The sequence below is a fragment of the Aptenodytes forsteri genome, unplaced genomic scaffold (genome assembly GCF_000699145.1).
Source record: "Aptenodytes forsteri isolate BGI_AS27 unplaced genomic scaffold, ASM69914v1 Scaffold79, whole genome shotgun sequence".
NCBI lineage: Eukaryota > Metazoa > Chordata > Aves > Sphenisciformes > Spheniscidae > Aptenodytes > Aptenodytes forsteri.
In genome coordinates this window covers 1,915,801-1,933,642 of record NW_008794776.1, presented here as the reverse complement: position 1 = coordinate 1,933,642, position 17,842 = coordinate 1,915,801, and the positions used below count along the sequence as shown (strand labels likewise).

At 40.6% G+C, this 17,842-nt stretch overlaps 1 protein-coding gene across 1 annotated transcript in view; it reads right to left on the bottom strand.

Moving 5' to 3' along the window:
• ADGRD1 (adhesion G protein-coupled receptor D1) overlaps positions 1-17,842 on the bottom strand; it is a 165,008-nt gene that overhangs the window by 61,420 nt on the left and 85,746 nt on the right. Inside the window, 2 exon segments of the mRNA XM_019470780.1 lie at positions 8,553-8,676; positions 10,607-10,680. Coding sequence (XP_019326325.1) covers positions 8,553-8,676; positions 10,607-10,680 — 198 coding nt within the window.

Genomic DNA, 17,842 nt, shown 5'->3' with positions numbered 1-17,842 from the left:
CGGAGCCTCCTATTTCCTCCCATCAAAATCAACAGAGCTGCACTGGCACAGGAATGGAATAGCAAAAGAATGAACAAAGGCTCTGAGTTAAAAATCAAGATCAGCGCTCGATTTTCAGGAAAGATGAGCATGAGCAAAGTCAGGACAAAAGAAATATGATGCACAATCATACTGTGAACACATCAGCGAGATGTGCTCCTCCATGGGCACAACGTTCACTGTGATAAAATGGAGGGGGGAGTGGAAAGAGTGAGAAAGAGCAAAGAAAGTTTGCAAAGCAATGCTAGAATAAACACATAGGCTGATTTATCTTTGTTCATCTGATGGGTAAGGGCTGTCTAAACTGTCTGCAGAGATCTCTTCAGTTAAATAAACTGTCAATGGTAATAAACAAGGACCAAAAAAATTGCAATGCCTATCCAATTTTTAAATATGCAAAACAAAAGAAAAATTACTGGACTAAGGCATTATTATTTTTATGTTCCCAGCAATGAAAAGCATGCTGAGAACAGTAATTATATTAAAATTACAAAACAGCAGAAATCAGAGAATGCCACACTATTTCCATTTCATTGTCCTATTAGAGTATACAATCCAAACCTCAGCTGGCTGAAAATTTTAAGAAAAAAGGTTATCATTTCAGACTGCTATTTTAACGCCCTCGAGTGCAATGTTTGATTAATAACTGCAATGTTAGATTTAGGAAAACAATGTTCCAAACTTATAAATTACACACCCATGCCCCATATTTTTAAAGCATTTGACCATGTTAGGACATTTTCAAAACAGCCTTTATAAACACGAATAGACGCACTTCGTTCTCAGTGAGCCACATGTTGCCAAAACTTGCTGTCAAACTCAGCTATAACAGCGAAAAAGAAAATAAAACCACACATATTGCCCCAAAGAAGAAATCTGGGATGTTTTTCCTTTTGTAAATAGAACCCCACAGCCAAATCCTCGAGCCTTTTCAAAATCATGGGCTCCCTAAAGATGCTATGAGTTGTCTCTATAGCTCCAGCTGCAAGATCAGAAGTTTTTAAATATTTTCCCCTTTACAAATGCTTCTCTGCTTTCAAGTCCATTGGTGGGCAGCTCGACCTGTATTGATTGATCCTCCCTTCTGAATTATGGAACAAGAACTACGAATGGGATGAAAACCAAAGCAATTTCTAGCTTTAGAAATGCAGAAAATGTGTTTAAAAAACTAAACAATTTGTACCACAGATTGTACGACACTATTACTTTGCTGGAAATGTCCATCCACATGTGAACTTTATAGCAGTTATTTTTATATCCTCACAGTTGGAAAAGACAGAAAGAGGAAAAAATAGGGGAAAAAACCAATTTGAGGGAATGGTCTAGGAGCCATAAATATTCCAGTTGTGTCCTGCATTGGTCACTTGGGGGAGGGGGACCCAAACGTCAAACTCTATTTTGCTGTGGGAGACAATGTTTTCCCCCTTTAAAAGGATTTTTGAACTCTGGGTCCGCAGGTGTCCACCATCCTTTTGCTGAAATGACATTTATGTGGCAGATGGTACAAATAGCCTGGCATGCTTTGTAGTTGTTGGATCACTATAAAAATAAAAACTGCCAGATGGCTGGCATGTTTCCTGGCAGGAGCATAGGGCCCCACTGACTGATGAGAGGAAGTAAAGCTGCCCAAAATAAAATAATAGCGTCTGAATTTTCTTTGGAGTGCTTTTGAATTGTGGCTTACTCCGTGTTGGGTTTGATTCCTGCTGTCTAGGAAGCACCTTGTGACATCCCTCCGTCTGACTGCACCAGAGGAGCGTTGCTGACGTCTCTCCTTCGGATTTCATCTGTCCCTCCCGCCCCAGGAACAGGACCTCTCCACCAGCCATCTCCTCCCCACCGGGAGGTACCGCTGGGTGCTGGGTGCAGGAGGCGGTGTTGCAGGTTGAGATCTCCCCAGGCTCTGTGCCACTGGAGGATGCCTACTTGAGGGAACATCTCATCTCCCATCCTCTGCTGTTCCTACCCAGGTTCAAGCCTGCAGCACAGCGGAGGACCGTCGTACTACAGCACTACAAGAAAACCACCACAGGCAGCGTATCACCCTGGGTGCCATCTACTTGGACTTTCTCCAGAAGAAGCAAACATAAACCAGCGTAAACACGTCAAACTAAATGGATTATTTATTTTTCCTACCGCAGCTATATTAATGCACCATTGTCTCCCTAACCATAACATCGCAGGGCAGCTGGGGTTTGTTCTGACTGCAGCGAGAGAGGTGCGGCAAACCTGGAGCACAGTTCTGTGGATCAAGGAAGGAGAAAGACAGACATGAACCCCCAAGAGCGCGGCTTTAGCAACGATTTGCTATGAGGGACTTTTTTACTCTACCTCAGTCTCCCTCATCAGAAAGAGAAGCTTGATCAGAGCAATGAGTCTCGCAGAGGAGGGGTACACAAATTAGTTAATATCTGCACAACTACTCTGAATGTCCCACTGACACATTTTTGGGGGGAGATGCAAGGGTAAAATTCTCAATCTCACTAACTTGATCAGAGTTGTGAAAAGACATCTCAACCGAGTTTCCAAATTCTGATCACGTGTGACTTTAATTACACCCATGCAACCTCACAGAGGCAATCGAGGGCTGAACATGTCCCTTCAGGAACATCCTGATCATCTTCAGTCGCATTTTACCTTCAATTAATTATTTATTCATTTAAACCAGTTGATCATCACTAATCTCCAAAACTCCAAATAAATGCTATCATTTCTCAAGTTAAAACCAACATGATAAATGAATCCCAGCAAGCAAGCATGAATTTGGGCCAGCCGTGATACAGACGTAACAGCAGAGTGATAAAACCACAAACAATTTCGGCATTCCACGTGGGCCAATTCATCAGCAGGCTAACAGGTCAGTGCCAGGCTGACATCTGAGCACCACATGGTTGTAAGTTTTTCCAAGATGGTTATTTCATTCCTGAAATAAACTTGTTACAACTGCTAATCCCCTGCATCACTGAAAGGAGCTAAACTGCATACATGGATCTCAAGCTAATCAGCACTATTGTTTGTACCGTTCTTTCACAATCACTGCGACTTTAGTGCGTTCAAGCTCTTGCTGAAACTAATATAAAATCTGGAGTAGTGTTCAACTACACCTGTAATCTGCGCTCGGTTTTAGCTAATTCACAGCATTCAAAGTTCTTTTTCTTCACACACGGCTGTACAGCACACAGATACCAGAGTGGAGGTTCATTTTGTCACATTTGATTTAAAAACCCAGAATTTAAAATTTTTCTTTGTGACCTCTATCTTTCAATGTCTTTCTTTGAAATATTGGAATAAAAATGCTTTTTCATCTCAGCAGATTTCAGTCTCTGGAGATTACTTCCAGCTGGCATACAGTAGAATAGTGACTGAATTAATCTAACCTGTTTTGAGTAAAGATCAAGAAGAAAAATCAAGAACTCGCAGCTTGTTCCTAAGAACTTTCTTGCATTTCTATGCTTCCTGGAAATTAGACCCACCTGACAGTCTGCTCCATAAACGTCTAACAATTCCTCATCTCACAATACTTCAAGTATTCAAGAGAAAGCACCGTCAGATGCAAGATATCCTACAATTTTGTTGCTATGAACGTCTCACTGAAACAAAATGAAATCCATGTGAGACACTGTAATTCCTCCCCAAGCCAGGTGCATAAATTATTAACATAGTTCCGTACCTTATAATAAAATTGCAATGCTAAAGAATCTTGAGAATACATAAAGGCATTTATGCCCACAAGAAATGCACAAACTGTGTAAATATATAGAGAGATGTGCTGCATATTGGTGAAGGTGTGAAAATGAGCTGGACCAGTACTAGCAGGAAGGGAGGCACTGGGGCAGGTTCCCAGTGCGTCAAAGCTGACAAGGTCTGGATCACGCTATTGTTCTGTAAGTGGAAAAAGCTAGACTTAACCATGTGAAGGAACAAAGAAAGGGAGTTAAGCGAGGAGATTCTTGCTCAAATTAGCATAACTCAGAAGAAAAAGTCACCATCCTTGACAAATAGTTATACAAGCTCAGCTCTCTGGTCATTTATGTGGCAAGTTACTTCTGAGGAAGGTCACTTATTTTCAGTACTTGTTGCTTAGAGACACCTTGGCTTTTACTGAACTCAGAGGGTATGCCATACGCTCCGGTTGTGAACAGCAACCTCTTTAAAAAACTGCAATGTCTCATTAATGGAAAGCTTATGGTTTGTTTGTTGGGTTTTTTTAAGCAAAAAGAAAATCAATCTCGTGAAGAGGAGCTGAGTTCTTGGATTTCAAGAGTTCATGGATTTCCACATCAACAGTGTTCTCCCTAGGGATGTTCTCTCAGGTCTGAAGCTGCTGCATACATACCGGTCTGTATTACATCTCTTTAGAATTGTCGACATCCCCCTCTTTTTTTTTTTATTGCACCTGCCTGCCTTTCTGCAAGGGGTGGTAGAACTATTCATACCTGGTTTTACTGTTCTGCTGAGTGGTGCATTAGGTTAAAGGCTATTACGGTGCCCTTGGAGAGAACATCTGCCTGGCTGTGCTATCCTGAGAGCTGCATTTATCCGTACGATGGAGAGAAAGGGAAACGATACTTTCCATAGGAGAATGGAAGTATAAAGCACCCAAAGTAGAATTCCCATGAAGTCACATTTTTGTACCAAAATCCAGCTTTTGATGTAGTATTCAGTTTTTCAGTTTTTGCCAGTTTTCAGGCAATCCATTTCCAGTAATTTATTTACATTTTTCATGAAAAGCAGACCCCTTTTTGTAAGAAACAGAATCTAGACAAAAAATAAACATTCTGTCAAAAATAGTGTTCATGTGGAAAAATTTCATCCAGTTCTATTTGTATGGCCACAGTTATATAATAAATATATAAAAAGAACTGTTCAAATGTGGGCAATGGCATACTCCCACCCTCTCTTTATCTTCTCTCATATTTCCTGTGAACTTCATTTATGAAAAGAAAAATAAAATATACAAAAGTTCAAGATCAAATAAAATACCATTGCATCAATTTCTTAGGGCATTGACAACCTGGTATTCCAACGGGTGATTTATATGGGCCCTTTGAACCTCGGCTCATGAATTTCAGAACATGGTGAATAAACATGTATATGTGTTTAAAATCCACAGCATTTTAACATTTACTTAACAGGGTTCCAAGGACGCCTGGGACAAGTTTCCAACTGTCTAGTTGATTCAGTAGGCTCTATTGCTTATACACATGAAGCAAATACTTAGCAAATGTTTTAGGAATTCGTAACTGAGCATAGTCTGCTTGTATAGCTCAAAAACCAGGCAGCTTGTCTTTGCTCAGATCTTGACTTCATGCCAGTTACACAATGAAGATACCAATTTTTTTCACTGGTTAAAAAAATTACTACCACAAGATAACCCCAAACAGTCAATTTAAAGGGTATATCTTGGTCAAAGATTTGGGGTGAGATCTTCTGATGAACTCTGAGAGAGGGACTACATAATAGCCAAACGAGAGGAACTGGAATTAAAGCATATTGAAGGGATGACATCCTTCATTGGCTTGTTAGCGGCAATATTACCTGAGACCCCACATGGGCCCACTCTCATTGCCGCCTCCCTGTAACATCAAGCTTGTACGGGTGATGGGAGGGCACGGCAAAGCAGCCGTGTCGAGGCATAGTTCAGGTTCATTGCTCTGCAGACCAGCGAACCTGAATTTCTCCATGCCACAATGCATTTATAAATTCTGCCAACTGAGGTGCATGCAAAAATTATTTTTCAGTGAACTTTAAGAGGTTAGAAGTGAATGCATATTTTCTACCTAGCCTGCACAATCTTCCACTGAAAGCTGAAGCAAGCATTTCGAATTCTCATGGATTTGTACTAGGAACATACGGACTCTATACTGGAAATACCTCTATCAACTTTCAGCATTTCACTTTTCCTGCCACTAATTTATAAATCCCCTTCTTTTTTCTGTTCAGAAATGGGACTTTAGGTAGAAGGGGTCAAAATACAACAGAAAATTATGGGAATTAAGTTTCACTTAAAAAAAAAAAACCTATTTTATAGCAACTTTTACAGTACTATGTCACATAGGGAGTGTTTTTATGCATCAGAGTGACTAGGTCTTTGTGTCTCACACATCCACGTAATATCTCAGCAGCACTTTCATTTTGTTTTCTAAATTATTGAAAGAAAAAAAAAGCAATGCAAAAACATTCCATGCAAACTTTGGCAGATGCAAATGCATTAGACCAAAAAGTTAAGAAGGGAGAAAATACTGAAAATAGAGCCATTAAATGACTGTGAGGAACTGGACAGTCCATTCACATCCAGCCTTTCTTAGTTATGCATTTCAGATCTCTTTAGGAAAGCTTGATTCCAAAGACTTTGATATAAAATATCTTTGATCTCAAATTACTAATATTGCATAATATTAGAACTTATTGCAGCATCTCATAAGTCATGACAATCTCAAATCTGTTTATTTGAAAGTTAGATCTTTCAGAACTATTCCCCAGTGGAAAATCAACTAATCTTTTACCGTCATTTAATTGGTGGACATCCTTTTTAATCCTGGCTAAATCCCTGTATGCTGCTCTTTAAAACAGGGTTAATGATAGCGCATTTCTCCCATTCTACTTTTGCCTCACAAGATGGGAAGCTCTTCAGGCAAAGCTGCATTTTATCACGAGTATGAAGAGTTCCTAGAAAAATAATACTTGGAAACCAGCTGGGGTCATTAGATGCTTTACAAGCAATAAAGATAATAATGGTTAGATAAAAACTGGGTGACCTGAACAAGATACCCCCATCTTCAAATGGTTAGACTAATACAAAAGGCTGTGGGTATTAATTAAGCTCTTTGGACAGCAGACCATCTCGTTCTAAACTGGGACCCTGACTTCAATGACATTACGCCGTCTAACCAGGATTACCGTGTGAGTAGTTGTGCTAACAGTGTTACTGAATCAGTAACTCCCAATAGCAGCCTGGGATGCTTCGCTCCTTGAAAAGGCTTTGGAGGTGCTCAGTGGTAGAACCCTGGTAAGAGTTCCCTTACGCTGCAAGCTCACCTCTGTATCTATCTGCAGGAACCTCTGTGCCGCCCTCATGAGCACATGCAGCCCATCCTGCAGCAGTAGCTGTCTCGGCAAAGCTACTGCCTAAAAGAAGAGCAAACCTATCATTCAAACCAATTAACAGGAGCCTGAGACACGGCCATATAGTCAATGCATCCACGCCAACAGAGCTGACAAAACCCCTCTAGCTGTACCACAGAGGACACCACGCTTGTTAGCAGCACACAGTGTAAATGTGACAGTAGGACTCCTACTGTCCTACTGAAGCTCTTCTTCAGTTTGTTAATTTATATTATTAGGATGGTGTCTGTTGAAAGCTGAGAATGTGCCAGAGAGTATAAATTTGACAGGCAATTAGTATACATTTCTTTAAATGCATGGTTCATAAATTATTCCTATTATACATTCATTATTTATTAACCGAGGGATGTCTGAACAGGACTTCATCACTACCTCCACTGGATCCTCTCTGACAGTAGCACACCCAAATAAACCAGTAAAAACATATTTCTCATGCTCATGGCAGTGCTGGCTGTCTGCTAAGATCCAGGATGGGGTTGACCTTGCCTGGTGCTGAGTTTTGTAGAGAGAGTCCTTCAGCAAGCACAAACCAGCACTTCATCTGCAAGGAGCAGACGCTCTGCTCCATCTCTGAGGAAATCTCAAGGCATCATAAGGTATCATGAAGAGAAGAACACGTCTAGTGAGGAGAGCAACGCGTTTGCCATCAAAGCTTCATCTGAAACCAGTGATGAGTACGAACAGCAAGCATAAGGTCCTGGGTAAACAGGGAAAGTGTCATATTCCAGCTGAGGAGAGGCTTGCTTGATAACTCTTGGGACAAAGGAACTGAGCATAGAGAAAACTATACATAAGGGGTTCACTTTCAACTCTAAAGCATCATTTTCTTTCTCATGCTCCTTCTACACAAGCCCCTGCTTGGCAACAAGGTGAAGAAACAGCAGCAGGGAGGCACTTGGAAAGCTGGCAGAGACAATGGTAGGGGCCAGCTGGCAGCAGAGCTTGCTCCACATGAAGTTCAAGCTCGGCTGTTCATATTCCACAAGTCTAGTTACCAAAACCCTTAAACAGCCACATCTCAGCTGTCTCTGTCTTGAAAACTAATCATAAAACCCAGGGTCATCTGTACAACGTCCTCCTCCAGGCAGTGCTTTTCCTGCCTAGTACTTTAAGAAATTGTGACAAAAGGGTGAGAATAAAGTAAACAGAATTCCCACCTACCACAGATGTGTTTCATTTCATGCTCTATTTCAGTTCCCAAAAGTTTTAAAAAATAAATATAGTCAAGTAGTATTAAAACATCATCCCAGAAAGCAAGATGTGGAATAAATCTGAGTTGGGCAAAAATGAGCCCAGTTTCAATCACTTACTGATGTGGTGTGAGGATGCAACTGATGTATTTATGCTTCATTTTTAACAGACAGATTTACTCCTTTGCTTAATCTCACCTTCAGAGGCACCACTTGCATCAGAATGGCGAAGTTAGTGAGGTGGTTACAAAGACACACTGAGTAGTTGAGGTCCCCACTCTCACGCACACAACCTTCATTAGACCAAACACCAGTTCCATTGCTGCAAAGCACACAAAAATGGAACATAATCGCTATCAAAATGCATCTTATCAGGTTAATTTGACATGCATTGTACTGTACAGGAGATAAAAAGGTTTGAAAGCCACCTCAGGCTGGAGCATCTGCAAACACTGCTAGTGTCTTCTCAATTCCATCTTGCAAATAGTTAAGGAAAATACTGACCGGAACAGGGCCCAGATCAGACCCCTACATGAATGTCTCTAGAGATTTCTTCACAATGAACAATAACTGCATTTTTTCTTTACATTGTGCAACCCATTTATGGCATTTCACCCAGACCCACATTTCTATATTCTGAGAACTATAGTATCAGGCAAGTCAATAATCTTGCAAAAGTCAAAAAAGTCAGCGTATCATATCTGCTGCCTCTCCCTTATCCGCTGTCCCACTCATCCTGTCAAAGTAAGCACTTCAGACTGACTGAGCATGATTTCTCGTGACCCATCCATGTCAATTGGTTTTTGTCACTTCATCCTCAGGGCCAGCAAGAGCAGCTCCTGCTCCGCTGAGGATATGGCTGGGCTGGCTGAGTGGCCTGGTCCCAGCGCTGCGCAGGAAAGTGACCCTCATGAGCCTGCTTCTTCCTGGAGCCAGGGGAACCCAGAAACCCCTGTGCCACCACAGCCCTGCAGCTGAGCGGGGACATAGAAGCCACAGCCACACATCTGGGGGGGGCTCCATGGGCTCAGGCACCGTAGGTCACCCACCCAAACTGCCTGCTTCTTAACCATTTATGACTTTTGATATTATTCTGGTCCTGAAGCTAGACTGAGCGATCTGTATTTTTCTTGGTGCTTATTTTAGAGATAGGTATTACCTCACCCTTCCTCTGTCCTTTGGGACCTCCTTGAGTTCTCAAGGAGAGTATCATAGGTCAGAAACAAATTGCTTATTCTTTAACTACCATGCACTAGGGAATAAGACCATCTTGACACAAATAAAACTCATTTGGAAGGACAGATTTCATACTTCAGTTTCTATCCTGAGGCAAAGCCTCAAGGGCCCGAGCCCCAACGGAAAACAGTACAGGAACAATGCCCCAGCCGTATTAATTCGCTTCAGTAAAATCTGTTTCTAATTTATCGTAATTTGTGAGTAACCATAACAACGAGTAACTGCCAACAGCTGGGACAGTTCAACATACTTGAAACAAAACTTCAATAAAACAATTACAGTGACCTTCCCATGTGCATGCCGGATAGGAGGGATCACAGCATTGCGGGCCATTGCTACATCAATTAGGCTTATACCGTTACGGCTCAAAAACTGTTAATCCCCATGAAATTCAAATTCACTATTTGTATTCTTTCTCAATTGATTCAGTAAGAGCAGCATGTTTGGAAATCAAAAACAGATGAAATATATTCAGAGCTAAAAAAAAACCAGCTACTGCTTTTTCATAGTTCCTATTTTCTGAGTGAAATTTAAGGTGACATTTATGCCCCTCTTATTCTAATTTTCATTCAGGGACATAATATTTCTCCATTCCATGCATTGGCCAAAATTCACAGCTATGAAATACTGATCTCACATGGTGTTGTGACACAGGCACAGATCCAGCGAAAACAATGGCTCTGCTGGAGGTTTGCCATCTTAAAACATCCAAGCATCTGCCCAAGTGGACATACTCATAAACCAAGATAAGCACGATTTGTATCAGTCTGCAGTTTTGATTCCAAAATTTTTCAGTCTCTCAGTTACCTACCTAACACAGGGTCCGCGAATAACAAGTCTCCTATTTATGGTAAGAAGCCACTATGAGATTGTGGGTTTTGTAAACCAGTGGCTCCATTTGTTTAGCTATTTCCATGAATGAAAGAGAACAAGAAGAATATAGGTAATATATAGCATCACACACTAAGGGTAATTTAATTAAACCAAGTGAAAGAGTTTGAAATTACGTAACATACCTATAGTCCAGAAATGCACAGTAAAGATGAACTCTGTTACTCTTATTTAGTGCTTGGCTGTATTGTCTGGGAGTCTGCAAGAAAGAAAATATAAACCCTGAAGGAACAGTTAAAAAGGACTAAATTCCACTATTCAACTGCTTTAAATTCTCGTTGTTATAATAACTTCAATAGATTTATTCTAGATTAACACACCATAACTGAAAGCAAATTTTGTCAGTCTTTGTGGCTTTAACACAAACTCCAAACATGCGAAGGCTGGTATTCAGTCATAAATTTACACACTGGGATAAACTCATGTTACTTTGAGTGAGAAATCTGTGTCCCATTTAAGTAAACAGCACACCAGGATTATTTATTGTATATAAGCACAAATATATGTGTTAATTTTTGCAGGATTGGGGCGTTATTCTTCAGCATATGTTTGGCTTTGTTGGGTTTTGTTCTCATTGGGTAATAAGAATCTCACATTTTAGGATTAATAATGCTGAAATATGTGCATTACAATGACCAACTCACAGACATTTTCTTTCCACAATAGTGATTATTTTAAAAAATACAATCAAACCAAAAGAGCAATGCCATAATTCAAGATTTTATTTTAACACACCTTAGCGTTATAATGACATAAGTTCTATCTTCCATAAACAGATTTAGCCACTAACTCAATCTCCTCCATTCAGGAAGCTTTGAGACCCCATTCTCCACTCTGTTACACCAGTTTCATGACAAAATAATTCAAATTATATTGGAGTGAAGTAATAGTTTCTTATAGACAAAATATGCAAACTAGAGGACTGCCAGGATCTGTTCAACCCTTTCTAATACACAAATCCCCAAAGTCCACATTGTGTTAGAACCTACCTTAAGGCAATTTTTTAATTACAAGAGTCTTCAACATAAACAAATCACTGGTGAATTAACAGCCCTCGGATTATTGCAACACAATGCTGTCAAGCCGAAAGATAACCAAGTATTGCTTTCCTTGTTTTAGAGAAAGAAAAAAAACCCCACCGCCTCATCACGCTGAAACTCAACCTAAGTACAAGAAGTCCCTGATGCAATTCTCCTTCTCCTCTCCCACAAGTCCGACGAGTGTCAGGCACGAGGTAGCACAGTTCCCTCCTTACTAGCAATAATAAAGCATTTCTGCCTAACCCAGGACATTCACACATTCGTACTGGATTTCCACACACTTCAAGTAGCTATGCTGTAGATAAGGCCATTTACTTCTTCTTAACTCACATCTCTGGATAACATAAATGGAATTTTCTTATCTGCTTGAGCAACATCCCTGGACAAAATTTCTAGTTCCTTGACTCACCCTGTTTTCCCTAAGCCTTCATCATAGAAACAGCTGAGATTGCAGGTCAGGTACTCACAGAAGCAGAGCTTTCTGAAGAGGAAAGACTGCCACTTATCTGCCAAGGGTCTCTATTTTCCCCTTCAACTCTGGTGACATCCTGTAGCCTTTTCCCACAAGGGGAGCAAAGCAAACGGTAAAACCTCACGCTCTCACAAGTGTGCCACACTGGGAAGTGGCAATGGGACAAGAGTCACATCCCCCATCACCAGGAAATATCTCACTGATATAACCCCCAATCTGCTCATGCCATGTTCTTTCCAGGTGTGGTGAGACAGATGTAGTAAAACCAATTATATGACATTAATTAATACAGAGGAGTCCTTCCTCATCCGTGAAAGCCCTTCCTCATCGCTGGCTGCCCTGTGAAGGCCCTGTGCAAGGCTTCAGGATCAAACTGGTGTGTTCCCTGCTAGATCCATCGACTCTGAACTTCCCGTTCCTTTCAGAAAGCGCCCCACCATGAGCCTCACCTTTAACAACAGCAGGGGTCCTGCACACCTTCCAAACCACAGACCACCGGTGAAATATGGAGTGTCTTTCAGAAACTGCTTCCTTCCCTCAATCCCACCTCTTGCTGCTCCCAGTATTCTTGAAGAGCACTAGTTCAGAAACTGCAGGAGACTAATGATCCATAACCCACGGCTGGAAAACTGCCTTTTGCAACTTCACTTAATTTAAAGTTTTGTTGGCAGAGTTCATTCTGTTTTACCAGCAGCAAGGGCATGTAGCATAATGTTTGCCCATTACGCTGTATAATGTTATGTCCATCATGTCTATAGCTTTCCTGAAGTAAGCAACTGAAAGAATCCATAGTCAGTTTGTATTACAAATTATTTCACTTGTATGACAGACAAAGAGTGGCTAAAAAAAAAAAAAGAGAGAGAGAGAAAGGTCTGCTGTAATAACAGCTAAGATCGTACAATAACTGTCATTTCTGATTTGTAAGATATCTCTAGATAAATCTTGATTCTTAATACACTAAATGGAAAGGGCACCCCAGGGCCAGGTTGGAAGAAGACATAGCACTTCAGTTGTGTATCTTTTTACACAACTAAATCCCAGATGTATGTTTTACCCTCAATGAAGTATCTCTGGCAAGAGACAAATTATTGTTTTTCTCCATCTTTAACTCTAAACACAGATGACACTCATTAGACAAGGAATACACCAAGTGAGGCTATACAGTCTCTGAGCTGTCTAGAATTGTATGCGTACCCACGTGGAAAAAGAATAGATAAATAATGTGTATACAAGAAGGGTCCATACCAATTTGCCTATCTAATTCTCTTAAAGAACATGTCCTGTGTTTTAACACACACGACATAGGCCTCACAAGGCTTTTCAGTGCCATTTATGGTAACTGCATAAAACACTCATCTTCTCAGACTTCATTGAAGTTCTGCAACAAAACTGTCATTAGAACAGAAAGCCCCCCAACACATGAGAAACTGGCTACAATGAGGAATAAACCCTCTCTGATCTTCAACAGCTCTACTTCAAAGTACTCTCTAATCTATGAAAAATGAACTGACTGTACCTCAATACTGCATTTCTTAAGTTAAACTGCGTGTGACAGCTTATATGTGACTTGGATCCTGTAGCACTGAGGATATTGATTTAATGACATCGGTAACAGAAAGCTTAATATACAAGTAGGCTTTTACGCTAAAAGATTAAGTCACTTGAGTGTTTATAAAAGCCTGTGAAAGGACAGTTTATGCAGCTTTCAGTAGCGTGGAGAGGAAAAGTACCAGCACGCTAAGTAATCCAGGATCTGTGCATCAGTTCTCCCTAATCTAGGTTCTTTATATCAGTCCTTCTGCATGGAGAGGGGTACGTGCAGCTTCTTCAAAAAAGAATTACATTAAAAGAGGACAGCAACCTCTTGTCACTGAGAAACAGTGCAAACTCCATGTCTCTCTGATGGAGCAGGTATCTTGAGGCAGGACTGTCTCTGTTTGTATCATGGCTGTTCAGCGCCCCTTACACTAACCACTGACTCTCAGTAAATTAGTCAGACTTAGAAGCAAACCACAGAAACTCGTTGTGTGTGTTGAGAGCATATAGAGGATATGCATGGATGTGTGATGGGGATACGGTACTTACACTGCTGGGAACTAGGCACAAGGCCATGGTTAGTGGGTGAAGAGGCCAAAAAAGGGGGGTAGGGGGCTGAAAGGACTGCTGGAAACCTTCAGGAAAACCTAGTTGCAGGAAATGTCATGAACACAATTGCAGAAGAAAAACAGTCAGCCAGCTGCTGCTGGGAAGGCTTGCCAAGGAAGAGAAGCCAAGCAGAGGGTGGGGTGAACCTTTATGAGATTAGCTTGTTCCTCCTCCCCTGAATTTAAAAAGCAAATATTTAGCTACATAGTGGTGGCCACCAAGGGAGGAGGGTGTGCACCTTCTAATTCAATATGTATTTTTCTCCAGTGTGAAGAAGGACAAATCTGTGGGTCAGATCTGCCATTGATCTAAACTCAGTAGCTCCAAGCCCAATGTGTTGGGTGTTGGACTTCCCCTCATCCAAAGCAGATGATAATTCACCCTATTAAGTTCAGTTTGGAGTTCACTTGTGTCTGTTTACAAAATACAGCATTTTGTCTAATTCAGAGATTTTGGAGCCTTGTCTTCTCAACCTCCAAGAATACCATGGATTATTTTGAAGGTGGCAAGAAAATGCACTAAGACAAACAAGTCTCTTGTCAGTATGCTTGTGTCTTTCACGCAGTTCACAGCCCCACTGAAATATTCTTACAGGTGTATGCAAGCATTTTTGATTCTGGTTTATAGATTAAATTAAAGACTAAAATGATGCTTCTAATATAAGGATTTCCTGTCCTCACAGCGACATCCTGACTGTTAGCGTGACCTATCCAGGACCACATGGTTTATTAACTTTCCTTTCCACCTTATACAATCTACTTCTCCTAATTACCTAGAAAATTAAAACTTTAAGGTACATTCATCTACTCAGTTCCCTGAAAAAAGACAGACAGAAAGAAAGAGAAAGAAAGAATAATCACCTATTTCTATAGCGTTATATCGGCTGTTACCTTCCAAGTTGTGAGAAAACCGCGTTGCAACAGACCTGGGGCTCAGATCACCCAACTATTCTAATTTACAGTCTGTTTCTCCGATTGGCCTTAAGATGTAACTAGCATATGTAATTAAAAAAAATGTTACAAATTGTACAAAAATGGATTTAGTCTATCAATAGGGAATTATAAAGTGTTATGCATAAAAGCCAGACCTTTAGCTGTTCTATTGTTGTCAACAGAGCTATGCCAACACACGCTTACTGAAGCAACAAGCAAATTACTGTAGGCTCCCAGGGTCAACATGAAAGCTCGCTGACTGTATTTCTTAATGGTACAATCATACAGTTAAAAAAAAAAAAAAATCCCACAATATCACAAAGGGTGGAAGACTGTGGCAGACAACAATATAAAGGAAAAATACAGCCAAATATCAGAGGCTACAAAGGCATCTGAAATTAGAAAAGGTTGCCATATGTAACCGAATATGGATTGGGTTTGATCTTTCCTTTGCCTGAGGTTAAAAATAGTCGACATATCAATTTTCTGCAAAAATATTGTTAATCAGATGCTACACCAATAGCCTTCCCCAGTTCTGAGTTCGCCATTTAACAGCTGCTGTACTGGGCAAGCAGTGTGAGAACAAAAAAAGTAATGAAAAAACGCATGAGCAACAGACTGAAAAATATCTTGGCTGCTCTACTAGATAGCATTTTTACAAGGAGAGAAAGAAAAGGAGGAGGGAATGGATGAGGAAATTGTTCTGGTACTTTTTTTTAAATTATTGTGCATAGCAAAAAAAATTTGATTACTTCTGAATGTGTACAGCATCATAAGATCTTGCGATTTTTCTTAGACTAGCAAGTCCACATCCCTTTAAACAAAAATGCCATCCTCTTAACAGGATCCCATCTTTCTTATGGCACTGAACAAGGGGCTTCATCCAACAGCTGCCAAGACAACGTCTGACCACTTGCAGATCTCAGTGTGGGCTGTCAGGCACTGTGCATCTGTAAAACAGTTGCTTATGATCTACAGAAACTCAAACTATTACTTGGCGCTCATCTTTCTTCAGCTTGTTTCTTTGATCCACTTCAAGTTACTGCTTATGGCACAGGTAGGCTTCATGGCACCTAGAAAAGCTGGGGCAGTGATTGCTGAATGTACTCTAGGTGCAATGTCATGACAGTGTTAAAAAAGTAATAGCTCTTCTCTCTGGTTTTGGGTGCTAAATAGCATAAAAGTCATTTTTTTCCAAACTGCTCGAGGAAACCTGCAATTTTGGCAATGGAAACTGACTGCAACCTTTGAGTCAAAATTATAATCTCCCTAAACACGTATGCACAGCTCCCAAATGTCTTGTCTTTAATTTTACAGCTAAAAAATTCCCACCCTAACACAGAAGTTACATTCACGTAGATCTCTCAGGCAGTTAACACGGCACAGCATCACTGGGTCAGCGCTGAGGCCGGGACTCAGGAACTTCTGAGCACAAAGCACCTTGCTCAGCCACACTAAGCCACGTATTCTCTATGGACTATGCTTTCATACATTCCTCAATTTCAAAGATCTCAAATATGTAACAATACATTTCTTCCCTTTTTCTTTCTCTTTGGCCTGGGTGCATATGGCATGATGAATGTTTTGTATGTGTTTGTTAACACTGGGCAGTGACGAGTAGTTGCATGCCAAATTCTTACAGCTTGGAAGCCAAGACTATTTAAGATGCAGTACTGCAGCGTAAAACCATGCCAAACTCCCATTGACTGCAATCTGGATTAATAATACTCACAATATTGTTGTAAATCATGGTAATAAATGGAAAGCACAGAAAGGCTGAAAAATAGCCACAGAGAGAAGGTTCATTTTCATTAGAGATGCATGGAGCTGACTTCAATGGAAGGCATGCACAAATAGAAACTGCAGGATAAGGACCTTTGAAATTCAATTTGGGCAGCTACCAAGTTACATCAGTAAATATTTGATGTTTAAAAATTTTAAATGCCAGTCAGTGAGAAATGGGGCTCAGCGTGGCAGCCTTTCCTTACGTGAGCACCAATAAACACAGGATTGAAGTGATCTGTATGAAAAGCTGCCTTAATGCTTAAGTGAAAAAATGATTTCTCATGTCCCTTAAAGCACAGTTCTGTTCCAGAGAATGACAAAGTGAAAATATTAATATTCCCTCTCTAGAAATAGTCTCATTTAAGTAATTAGCAATATAGTAGTCAGATGGTTTTGATATGTCCTTACAGTTAAACAGTTATATCCATACATAAGAAAAAAATTTATACGTACACAGCCCTCTCAACCTGCACATGATTTAGACATCTAAGGATAGACTAAGGAGTGCAAAATTAAGTCACCGATACGAAACACCTGGGACATGTTTTCTCACTTCTTTGAGTTTTAGCAAGTCAGTTCAAACGGGAGAGCAAGCGAGAGCTAGTTTCTTTCCTGTGTGTTATTGATAGAATTGTTTACGCAGAGCCAGTGTCATCAAATTTGTTGGGACACTCTGCATTGCCTCCAACTGACTCAGGGCATAACCTCCAACTAGATATTACCTCTCCAAAATTAATGAATGCAGTCTGGCTCCAAAGAGATCTAATTTAAATCAGGTAATTTAAAATGCAAGTTATTTCACTCAAGGTGCCTGTGTTGAAGGGGGGGTTCATCCAGGAAAATTGCTGCTCCAGTTTCCAGCGGGCAGTTCCCCAGACAGAGTAGAAGGGCCTCTGATCAGATCTCACTTCTGATCTTAACGAAGAGACTTCTGACTCGTATTTACAGGAAATGGCAGCTGACCCCAACTGGCCAAAGGGACATTCC